This window comes from Triturus cristatus, chromosome 5_2 (genome assembly GCF_964204655.1).
Source record: "Triturus cristatus chromosome 5_2, aTriCri1.1, whole genome shotgun sequence".
Lineage (NCBI taxonomy): Eukaryota > Metazoa > Chordata > Amphibia > Caudata > Salamandridae > Triturus > Triturus cristatus.
Genome location: NC_140588.1, coordinates 962,822,168 through 962,834,782, shown reverse-complemented (window position 1 = coordinate 962,834,782; position 12,615 = coordinate 962,822,168). Strand labels below are relative to the sequence as shown.

The window sequence follows — 12,615 nt, the reverse complement described above, 5'->3', positions numbered from 1 at the left end:
TATCAACTTATCCAAATATTGTGGAACAAATCCTTACAACCAGAACATCATAAAGATAAATTTACACAGGTAAGTATAGAATAACTTTTCTTAATTCCACATTTATTTAGCGTAATCATTCAAAATATCAATAACCAAAATATTGTGAAAGTAAGTATGTATATTGATACATACTTACTTTCACAATATTTTGGTTATTGATATTTTTGTCACAATATTTTGGCAAGTGATAGTAAAACATTGATATTCTGTCAGCAGACCTTTAAAAAATGTAATTTAATTAAGGGACCCACTTGGTTTCCTAAATACCTGGTCCAGCTTCTTTACCATACAATCTCTGCCACAGACAAACTTGACAGTATGGTAAATGATATACAGAAATCATCTCTCCCTGATACATGAAAGACATCAACAACTTAATTGGCAATCATAAAACATCTGAAATGTGGCTGTTCAAGAGTATTTTATTGTAAATTATTTGATCTGGTGCAGGAACCATAATGTTGGTATGCATGCCAACAGTAATCGAAACAGGCGATCCTCCTGAATGGAAAACATCTATTTATGTATATATGTAATATTATTTGGATTGGTATAATTATATCTTATTGTATCTTATCATGGCTTCTGGGTCCAAATATTTTAGCAGCCATTTGCAGTTGGCTATAATAGGTGCATGGCGATTGTTTTAAAAAGTTATAACTGTATAATAAGGTAATATTCCACAGCATTCACCCTTATAATCATAGTTTTAAAAAATAAATGATAAAAAAAACACACTTACAGGTTCACCTTTTGGACCTAGAAGGCCTGGAAGGCCATCTCGTCCAGGACTTCCTTCCAAGCCAGGGTTACCTGGAGGTCCTGGAAAACCAGGGTCACCTTTGTCTCCTTTTATTCCAACACCAAATGAATCTCCAGGGTCACCTTTTGTGCCAGGTGTACCAGGGAGCCCTTGTCTTCCCGGAAGACCCTGATGGACGAAGGATAAAGAAGGATAAATAATACATGTGCTGTATTTTTATGAAACCATCCTATTTTAGTCAAACTAATGTGGCAAGTTACTAGTGAACATTGTTGAAATCATTGTACAGTCACAATAAACTACACCTGAAACTATATAGTGCTCTTACTGTTGATCCTGGAGGACCAGTTGGGCCGGGCAGTCCTTGATCACCTTTCTGTCCTGGATAAGAAGAAGAGCCAGACAGAAAGACAAAGGCACACATTTTAGAAACATTATACAATGTGGAAATGTCCTATCTAAAAATAGAGCTCACCTATGTTTTATCCGAACGGAAGAAGCTCATCATTATTTTAAAAAAAAGTGGCATTATGATTATAAAAAATGGAGAAGACAAGAAACAAGTTACTTACCTGTAACAATAGTTTTTCTACTTTAGACTATTTTAGATTACCATGCTGTGCATTTTTCTACAACCTAGTTGTTGAATTTGGAAACATATATAGCTGATGAAGAATGTCTGGCTGAAACAAGTTAGCTGCTATTTACAATCACAAAGGTGGTCTCTTTCAACAAAAAAGATATGTCTGTCCTGTGCCATCCTTCCCCCTTGAACAGAGGACTTACGGAGATTGAATATGCTACTTACCAGTATGCATCTGTTCTTGGCATGTAGGGCTGCTGACATTCATATCTGTGCATAGATCGCCGCCTAGTGTTGGGTCCGGATGTTTGCACGTTGTTGTCCTGGAAGAGTCTTCGAAGTATCCTTGGATAGGTGACTCCTCCCCTGGACTACAGTGCGCATGGGCATCCTCTCCATCCTCAGATTGTTTTTCGCCATTGTGGCAGTGATGGAGTAGATACAGAAAGTGATGACCATGCTTGCAGTAATTCTGAGAGCTGCAGCTGCGACAGGCGCCGGGGAGGAGGGAGGGCGATATGAATGTCAGCAGCCCTACATGCCAAGAACAGATGCATACTGGTAAGTAGCATATTCAGTTCGAGGCATGTGGGCTGCTGAATTCATATCTGTGCATAGAATACATAGCAGTGCCCTCTATTAGCGGCGGCTACCCGTGCCAGCTGCAGCGGTCTGAAAAAGCGTCTTGAGAACAGCCTGACCTACAGCTGCCTGCTGTTTTGACTGCACATCTACACAATAGTGTTTTGTAAATGTGTGTGTAGTGGACCATGTGGCTGCTCTGCATATATCATGCAGGGGAATATTTCCTAGGAAGGCCATGGAAGCCCCCAACTTACGTGTTGAGTGGGCTCGTGGTGGAATAGTTAATGTGCGTTTTGCCTTTTGATAACAGATTTGAATACACTTAACTATCCATCTGGCTATCCCTGCTTTGGAGATGGCGTTACCTTTGTGGTGTGGGGCAAAGGCAACGAACAGTTGTTTTGTCTTCCTGAATGGTTTAGTCCTGTCGATGTAGTACATGAGGGCCCTCCGTACATCTAGTGTATGTAGTGCCCTTTCTGCAACAGTTTGTGGGTTTTGGAAGAAAACGGGCAGTTCAATAGTCTGATTCATGTGGAACTGCGATATTACCTTGGGCATGAATTTGGGGTTGGTACGTAGTACGACCCTGTTGGCGTGAACCTGAATAAATGGCTCTTGAACGGTTAGTGCCTGGAGTTCACTAACTCTTCTGAGGGAAGTGATCGCTACTAGGAAGGCCACTTTCCAGGTAAGGAATTGAATCTCGCATGAGTGTAGAGGTTCAAAGGGTGGACCCATCAGGCGTGTGAGGACCAAGTTGAGGTTCCACATTGGGGCCGGTGGGTGACTAGGTGGAATGACTCGTTTGAGCCCTTCCAAGAATGCTTTGATGGCAGGCACTCTGAATAGAGAGAGGTGCTGCCTGGTTTGCAGATAGGCTGATATTGCGGTCAAATGGACACGTATAGAGGTGTACGCCAGATTGCATCGGTATAGGTGTAAGAGGTAACAGATGATGTTGTGGATGGATGCGTCCAGCGGGTTGATGTCATTATTACCGCAATAAATGACGAACCTTTTCCATTTGGCTGCATAGCAAGCCCTGGTAGTGGGTCTCCTGGCCTCCTTGATGATGTCCATACAGTCAGGTGGCAGGTTGAGATAGCCAAACTCTAGGACTTCAGGAGCCAGATCGCCAGGTTCAGCTGTTGCGGATCTGGGTGCTGAACCTCTCCATGGTTCTGCGTCAAATGCGCGGGTTTGATCAGCAGCCTTTGATGCGGCACCACGGAAAGTTCGAGGAAGGTGGTGTACCACGGCTGGCGTGCCCACGTGGGAGCAACTAGGACGAGTGTCAGGGAGTGTTGTCGTAGTTTGCGAGCTACCAGCGGTATCAGCGGCGCTGGGGGAAAAGCGTACGCAAATCTGCCGGACCAGTTCATCCATATCGCATTGCCCTGCGACTGCGGATGTGGGAATCTGGCGGCGAAGCTTTGGCATTTTGCGTTTTCGCTTGTCGCGAATAGGTCTATCTCTGGATGACCCCACTGCTGGAAGTACGGTTGGAGTACTGATGGGTGTAACTCCCACTCGTGCATCTGGTGGCTGTGTCTGCTGAGCAGATCCGCCATCTGGTTGTCCTTGCCAGGGAGGTGTTCCGCCATGAGGAACATGTTCCTTTGAATGGCCCACTTCCACATGCTCTGAGCCAGATGAGACAACTGTGGAGAGTGTGTTCCTCCCTGCTTCTGTATGTAGTACATGGCAGTCATGTTGTCCGTCCGGATCAATACGACTTTGTTGCACAGATGTACTTTGAATGCCTTCATGGCCAGGAAGATTGCCATCAGTTCCAGAAGGTTGATGTGCATCTTCTTTTGTTGTGTAGTCCATAGTCCCTGCACTGTGTAGTGGAGTACATGAGCTCCCCATCCCTGGAGAGACGCGTCCGCTGTCAGTACTATTTGTGGAACAGGCTCTTGGAACGGTCGGCCCTTGCAAAGGTTTTGTGGATTCCACCAATGCAAAGAGTTGTATGCCCGACCGCTCACCAACACTAGGTCTTTCAACTGTCCTTGAGCCTGATTCCACTGACGTGCTAGGCACTCCTGAAGTGGGCGCATATGTAACCTCGCGTGCGGGACTATGAAGATGCAGGAGGCCATCATGCCTATCAACTGCATAAACACTCGCGCTGGAAGCGAGTGATTGGGTTTGAACTTGGAGATCAGCAGTTGTATGCTGTTGATCCTCACTAAATTTGGCTGAGCTGTGGCCGCCAGAGTGTCTATAGTCGCACCTAGGTACTGTTGTACGTGTGCGGGCTGGAGATGGGACTTTGGGTAATTTAGTGAGAATCCCAGACTGTGAAGAAGGTGAATGGTGCGGGACATGTGGCTTGCACATTGCTGGGCTGACTTCGCTTGAACGAGCCAGTCGTCTAGGTAGGGGTAGACGTGTATATGCTGCCTCCGTAAGTGTGCTGCCACCGTAGCTAGGCACTTCGTGAAAACCCTGGGCGCTGTTGTCACGCCGAAGGGAAGGACTTTGAACTGATAGTGCTGCCCCTGAACAGTGAACCTGAGGTATTTTTTGTGTGAGGGGTGGATGGGTATGTGAAAGTACGCATCCTTGAGGTCCAGTGAGGCTAGGAAGTCTCCCTGCTTGAGAAGCGGAAGGACTTGCTGTAGGGTGAGCATGTGAAAGTGCTCTGAAAGAATGTACTGGTTCAGGGGTCTCAGGTCTAATATAGGCCTGAGCGACCCGTCCTTCTTTGGGATTAAAAAGTAGAGGGAGTAAACCCCCGTACCCTGCTCGTGGACGGGTACGACCTCTATGGCGCCTTTTAGAAGCATACTTTGCACCTCTTGCTGTAAGAGCGTTAAGTGCTCTGAGGACATAGGACGGTTTCTTGGTGGTATTGTGGGTGGAGTGGAGGTTAACTCCAGACAGTAACCGTATTTTACAATATCTTTGACCCACCTGTCCGTGGTGATGGAGTTCCACGTGGACAGGAACCTTTGTAGTCTTCCCCCGACAGGTGTTGTGTGGTCGGGAGGAAGGGAGAGGGCGTCACTGCTTGTTCTTGGGGGAGGACCTGGTGTTGCCGTAGCCACGTCCTCTGCCCTTTGTACTGGAGCCACGATATCCACCTCGGGTGTTTTTATCGTAGGTGGTCTGTGTATTGCCTTTGTTATACGTCTGTTGTGACCCCTGTCCTCTACCTGCCCCCTTGTTTCCGGGGCGACGAAAGGAGCCGCTCCGAAAGGACTGAGTTTGGAGGGCGCCCATGGACTTTGCAGTGTCCGTGTCCTTTTTTATCTTTTCGAGGGTGGTGTCAACCTCTGGGCCGAATAAATAGTCGGGGTTGACGGGCTGGTTCAGTATGTTGTTTTGTACCTCAGGCTTGAATCCTGAGATTCGTAGCCAGGCATGTCGTCGCAGCATGACGCTTGTGTTTATGGCCCTGGCAGCCGTGTCTGCAGCATCTAGTGCACATTTGATGGAAGCATTTGTGAGTAGCTGTCCCTCTCTGATAAGAATTTCTGCACCTTCTTTGAACTGGTCAGGGAGATGTTGGAGTAGTTGCTCCAAGGTGTCATAGTGCGCTCTATCGTAGCGAGCGAGGAGCGCTTGAGTGTTGGCTATGCGCCATATGTTGGCAGCCTGGGCGGCAACCCGCTTGCCGGAGGTCTCTAGCACCTTGGACTCTTTGTCCGGGGGAGGAGCGTCACCTGTCGTTTGCGAGTGTGCCCTCTTGCGAGCATTCGCTACGACGATGGAGTCGAGTGGCAATTGTCCTTTGATGTAAGTAGGATCCCCAGGTGCGGATCTGTATTTTTTATCAATCCTGGGGTTTATCACTCGTGCCCTGGTGGGTTCCTTGAAAATGTCCTTAGCTGGCTTGAGGACCCCCTTCAGCATTGGCAGAGTTTTTACATGTCTTTCTGAGGATGCAAAAGTGTCCATTAGAAAGTCATCCTCGATGGTATCTGAGTGAAGCTGTACCCCATGGTTATTTGCAGCACGTTCAATAAGAGCGTTGAACGCCGCAGTATCCTCCGTGGGAGATGTTTTTGCCCCATAGAGTTGTGGGTCCTGTGTATCGAGAGGTGCACTGGGGTATGCAGGGTCGCCCCAAGTTTGATCAGGGTCCTGCTGGTCATCAGGGTCTGTGTCTACATGGTAGGGTGCTTGGTCATCCATGTAGTCCTCCAATGCATCCGTGTCGGAGCGTGTGGGGGAGAACCGGTGTGGATCCTGGTAGGAGGAATGGAACGGTTCATAAAGGAGAGGTTCTGATTCCACAGGTAGCTTCCTTTTTAGTGGGATCCTGAAAGGGTCCAATGGCGGTTCCGAAGTTATTCTTCGGTCGTGGAGAATCATCCTGCCAGTGTCGGCGTCGATGACACGTGACGGAGACGTCTCGTCCGGTGGAACCGGAGTCTGGGTAACCCGTGTCCTGAGTTGGAACATCTTCGGGATTGTTGACGGAGGCAAGCCGAAGGTAATGTTGGCTGGCCCCGTAAAGGTTGCTGGAGCTCCGATCGGGCCGGAACCCGACGGGTCTTTGAGGGCCGCCGTGGTTTTGTTGCTTTGCGTCGCAGCAGGCCGCACTTGGGGCGTCTTTGAGGCTTTGGCACCGGGCAGGTTCGTAGAGCCGGGCGTGGATTTTTTCGGTGCCGGCGGGTCCTCGAGTCGAGGTGTGGAGATCACCGTCGACGTCCTCGATACGTGAGGCTTCGGCGTCGTCGAGGGAGCGACGCGAGGCGAAGCAGGCGGTATTGCCCTCGGTGTAGTTGGCGTCGGTAGCCGAGTAGGTTTCTCGGTGCCGATGGCCTTTTTCCGTTTGTCGACTCCGATGTCGCCCGATTCCAGTTCGGCACCGAAGTCCCTCTTGGTGCGGTCGGTGCCGACGCGTTGCGCTGGCGTCGAAGGCGTGGAAGGCCTCAATCCGACCAGCGCCACTTTCAGTTTCGGTTTCGTATGAACCGGAGCAGCTTTCGGTTTCGGTTTCGTGGTAGGGAAACCAGCTGGCTTATGCAGCAATGGCTGCCGCTGAACGTCCGAGGCCGGGCCCGAGGGCGGGGCCGAAGAACTACGGGATGGGTCTCGGGTAAGGCCCGAAGGCGATCCCTCGACCGGAGCCAAAGGCTGTGGCGCTGGTGTTTCTTCGGTTTGAACAGGTAGGCCTTTTTCATCATTGGAGCTACTCTCTTCGGCCCCTAAGGCCTCCTCGTCGTCTCCTACCTCGGTGTCGTCTTCACCTCTGTGGAAGAATGACTCGTCGCCCTCGTCCGATCCGGGGTCGTGTTCGGAAACGGGACTGGGGGGTATGACTTCTAATTCCTCGACGTCGGCCTCGTCGAAGATGTCTGTTGGGGCCGGTGCCGCGTGCCGCGCCTCGAGTCTCGCCGCTCTTCGGTTCCTTAGAGTCTTCTTGGAACGGAACCGGGCACAGGCCATGCATGTCGATTCGTCGTGGTCCGGCGAAAGGCATTTGTTGCACACCGGATGGACGTCGATGTGTGGGTACTTCGCATTGCATACCGGACACCTTTTGAATGGCGTCCTGGATTCCATCGTCGAAGTAGTCGATGGACAGGTAAATGCGAAAGAAGTCGGTGCTGAAAGTTAGTAAACTAACAAAATTCTATCGAAACCCGATCGATAAACAGTACCGACGCGAACTAAAGGCCTTTTGGCCTCGACCAAATATTTTCCTAACTTGAGCTAAGATAGCACATCCGAACCCAATGGCGGAAAAAAACAATCTGAGGATGGAGAGGATGCCCATGCGCACTGTAGTCCAGGGGAGGAGTCACCTATCCAAGGATACTTCGAAGACTCTTCCAGGACAACAACGTGCAAACATCCGGACCCAACACTAGGCGGCGATCTATGCACAGATATGAATTCAGCAGCCCACATGCCTCGAACATATATTTTATATTTAAGTACTTGCCGAATTGATAAACAGTGGAACTCTGGCAATAGTTCTCTGCATATGTATTAATAAATACAGAACATGTAAGGTATTACTCCCTTAGGGGCTCTGTATTGCTTGGTAAATGGTAAGAGCACATTGACTGGCTGCTATTGTTCCATCGTCAACAAGGACAACTGTTCAACCTAAAGAAAGAATGGTCCTGCTGTATGTTGGCACTGGTTCAAATAGTGGACCACTGTGGCAGCAAGCACATATTTTGAAATGGTTAGTTACTTACACGTGTAGTTTTGCCGCTTGAAACAATTTTCTGTATTCACATTGTGTGCATTATTCTACCATCTAGTCGTTCCGTTCAGAATACTTCTCTTTTCGTTCTTTTTCTATTTAATTTATTTGGGTGTTGTTGGTCCCCATTAGGTGGTATGTCTGTTCCCTCGTTACATCAGACATATGATCCAGAAGCCCCTGAGCAGGATTGCCATCTTCAGATTCTTTCTTTGTTTTTTTGCTGGCGATCTTTGCTCATATGTTACTTAGGCTTCCTGCTCTTTCATATGGGTTCATATTTTTTCCCGTCCATATTTTGTTTGCAACACACCTCATTTCTCGGTGAGGTGGGCGACTCAAATGTGAATCCAGAAAATTCTTCAAGCTGCAAAAACAGATAAGTAACCATTTGGTTGTGCAGTGTGAATGTTTTCTGGATTCAGACGCTGTGCATTGATTTAGCAGCAGTATCAGTATTCATGGTGGTTGGGGTGAAACATGTTCATGCTTGCACACAGATGCTTTAGTACTCTTGGACCCACCTTTGATTCCTCATTAACTTGAAGACAATAATTTACACTTAGTGAATGTGTGTATAGATTAACAAGCGGCTGCCATGCATGTGTCACTTATAGAAACATCCATTGGGAAAGCATGGGTGGCTCATATTTTCCTCATGGAATGGGCTCTAGGTTTTGCTTCTAACTTGCCTTTTCATAGCTTATTTCAATTGTTTGGTCTAGCCATCGTGTGAATGTGGCCTTAGTTACGGTGAAACATACAAAGAGCAGGCATGCTTTCCTGATTCCTTAGTCTTTTCTGGATAATATATGACTGCTCTACGGATGTTTAGAGTATGAAGGTCCTTTTCTGCTTGTGTCTTTGGTTGTTGGAACAACCCAAGCAGTTGGATTGTCTGATTCACATGGAAATGTGATAGGACTGCAGCAGGAAATGGGGGTTAGCTCACATGAGCTCTCTGTCTTTGTGATCATGTAAGTACGGCTCTTGTGTGGATAACAAATGTGGCTCGTTACCACACCTAGGGCCTCATGTAGGTAGCCAAATACCGGTCGGTAACGGCCGATTTTCGGTAAATATGCCGTTACCGACCGGTATTCAGACAAGTGAGATGTAGGAGTCCAAAAACCAATTTTCGGTAAATATGAGGCGGTAAATACCGATTCATATCTTCCGATTTCTAAAATACCGATTCATATTTACCGAATACATAATTAACGAATCGGTAAACATGAAGTGGTAAATATGAAGTGGTAAAATTGTAAAATGACATGTAGGAGCACTCGGTAATTAAGAAATCCAGTAAAATCGGTATATAAGAGTCGGTAAATAACACGGATTGAAAGCAGGTGGTAACCATCAACAGTGCAGATGAGCAATCCCAAAATGCAACAGCGTGGACAACATGCCCGCTATGTACGTCATTGCAAGGCGCCTACATCTACAGGCAGCAGGACTGAGGGTATGGCGACGGGAGGAACGCATCTACAGACAGCGCATCACACAATTCCAGCTGACTGATGCAGAGACACATGACAGGTACAGGCTACACCCCGAAACCATCATGGACTTAATCAGGGACCTGCACCCACTCCTGGACCAGCCAATCAGAAGGGCGCACGCCATACCCCCACATGTGCAGGTGCTCTGCAGCCCACATCTGTTGGCATCCGGCAGTAATCAGGTGGTGACAGCTGCGGTGGGTGGGGTATCCCAGAGTTGGCCGTCCCCTTCCTTCAGGAAGTCCCTGGATGCCATGATGCAGAGAATGCACCACTACATCAGCTTACACAACACACAGGCTGCACTGCAGAAAACAAAAACAGACATTTCTCACATGGCACAGTTCCCCCATTCCATTGGCTGCATTGATGGTACACACATCCCAATCCGTCCACCAGCTGACACAGAGCACATCTACAGGATCAGGAACTCCACCCACTCCATCAATGTGAATACCGAATTGAATGAATTTGGGAATGGTCCTGTGGGTGGCAGAACCAAAAGGTGGGCGTATGCTATTCACAACGAAGTCTGCAAGTTGTCGCACAGTGAGGCGGCTTCCAGTTTGAGAGCTACTGACCAAGCAAACATGGAGAAGGCTTCAGCCGTCATAAATAATAGCTCCAGCACTCTCACTTCTAGGATTCATACATGAGACAATAGGCACATGCAAGTACACGGCGCATGCAATGTACAAGCCCCGATTGTGGCGTGCGTCCTACGAGGTATCCCAGTGCCTGTGATGACACCTTCTTACACTCTGCTTGCAAACGGTATTTATTACATTATGATTGATGAAGCGTGCTGCGGGATGTGATTGAGAATCCCGTACATTACTGTCTCGCATGAAGTTGGCTGCTGCAATACTGTTCTTATTCCACCCCCGCATGTGCGGCGGGATGTTCCCATCTGGCCTTCGATTCCAACCTTGAAAGCAGAGTTCAACAAGTGGAGCTGAATAGAGCGCCATTGTCCCACAAAGAGGTGCCTTTGACTTCCTCTCGTGAAAAAGTTGTCCTTCACGTTGCTAATACGCGCAGTGATGTACAGGCGCCTCTGAATACTGACCTCCCCCTGCATTTCGGCTCTTTGATCCGAACTATTATCAATGCCTCGTCCGCCACCGGCCTGGCTCATTTTTTTAAACATGTGGGCTCGGATATCGTGACCTCTTTCCAAACTATTTTAGGTGTAATTCCGGCATTTGTACATTCACTTTTCCCGTGCATCTTTGGAGGTGTCCCGCTGCTTCTGGCGCTAGTGGCAGGTGTGCTGCTTTTCCTTTTCATACTCCGGAATGGCTGCTCCTGCTGTGCCACACGAGCACCTGTCCCGTCTGCATCTTCTTCGTGATAGGATGCTTGACTTCTATGGTACTTTGCCATTGGCGACTTTGAGCCTGGCTTATGGATTATCCTTCAGGTATTCCTACTTCACCTGCGTACAACCTGTATTGCACTGCCTGGATTGTCCCTTTGAATGGCCTCTGGATTTGTGCTTGACCAACATGGTGTCTCCGGTGCCGGATTTCGATCGACTGATGAGGCCCTTGGTGTCTCACGAGTTGGCCTGTTCTGGTGTCCGGATCATGGCGTGTGGTGCGGCGCATGGTATCCTGGGTAATTGGGACATCTCAGCGGCAGCCTACGACTTCTTGTCCATGAGCTATTTTGAGGAACATTCCGGGTGCCCTCTGATTGTACTAGAGGCTCCGTTGGTTGGAGAACACGTATGTTCCTTTTCTTTACTTAATTGGATGGCTGAGACTTTTAGTGGCCCTGAAAACGATTTGTTGTTGGAAGCCGTGGCCACATTTGCTGCCTATACATTCATGGATTAACTGGATTGTCGTCCATTGCGCCTGTGCTACTGGACAGCACCCTGGCGCAACATTCATTTCTGTTATTCATCGTTTTACTCTTCCTGATGGTCGCCTTGAGTTTTTAACTATACTTGCATTGTGTTTTTTGGGATTTCATGCTGCGATTAATTGGACTTTCAGACTTTGGCGCTGCATTGGTTACGCCTTGTTCTGCTCTGACGTAACTGAACTCTGCGTTCTCTCTTTTCTTGCCTATTACATGTTGCTTCGCTCAAGGGGGCGTGTAGTGAGTTCTCCCTGAATACGTACATACATTGTTCAGTTAGCATGACCACGTTGAATGTTCTGTAGCCATATTTTTGTCTTTGCACACGACACTGCGTTTACATGTTCTTTCTTGAATAAACTGCTGACTCGAGACTTCCTTCAGACGAGTGCATTCTGTTGTTCCCATCCAAAGCTCTGCGCAGCGACCTTGGTCTGTACATGCTGTGACACACAGTCTGGAATTTTACACAATGCATGTTTTCCACTCTAGGTTGTTCGACCCACTATTTAGCCATGACACACGCACAGCTGCACATACCTGTGAGTTGGTGCTTTTCATATCACAGACATCATGTTTATTGGTCAGACCGAAGACGAGCCTTCCTGCGAGACGGCTCCTGATGCTCCTGTGATGTGATTTCACTGAGCTGATTTGTGAGGTATGGGGTCCCCTATTCAAGCCTGAGAGGCCTTCTATGATGACATGATTCTGATGTTGGCTACTTAGTTAAGGGAAGGTGGTAGTATCCTCGGTATTTTCCGAATCGCTAAATACCACCTCGGTATTTTCCGAATCGGTAAATACCGCCTCGGTATTAACCGAATCGGTGAATACCACCTCGGTATTTACCGATTCGGTGAATTCCGATTCGTATTTACCGAATGTTACCGAATCGGTAACTGTTACCGAATTTTTACCTACATGTAACTTACCGATTCTTATTTACCGATTCGGTACGGCTCGGTATTTAAGAACCGGTAAAATTTATTTACCTACATGAGGCCCCTAGTGATGTAATTACAATTAGAAATGCTGTTTTAGTGTTACGAACATTGGTTCCACTTTATGGAGTGTCTCAAAAGGTTCT

The 12,615-nt window shown here is 47.9% G+C and overlaps 1 protein-coding gene across 1 annotated transcript in view; it reads right to left on the bottom strand.

The window, feature by feature from the left end:
* COL4A5 (collagen type IV alpha 5 chain) overlaps positions 1 to 12,615 on the bottom strand; it is a 589,146-nt gene that overhangs the window by 291,624 nt on the left and 284,907 nt on the right. The window contains exons 23-24 of the mRNA XM_085608164.1: positions 1,134 to 1,186; positions 785 to 973 (exon numbers count right to left, since the gene is read on the bottom strand). Coding sequence (XP_085464290.1) covers positions 785 to 973; positions 1,134 to 1,186 — 242 coding nt within the window. The remainder of the gene's footprint in view (positions 1 to 784; positions 974 to 1,133; positions 1,187 to 12,615) is intronic.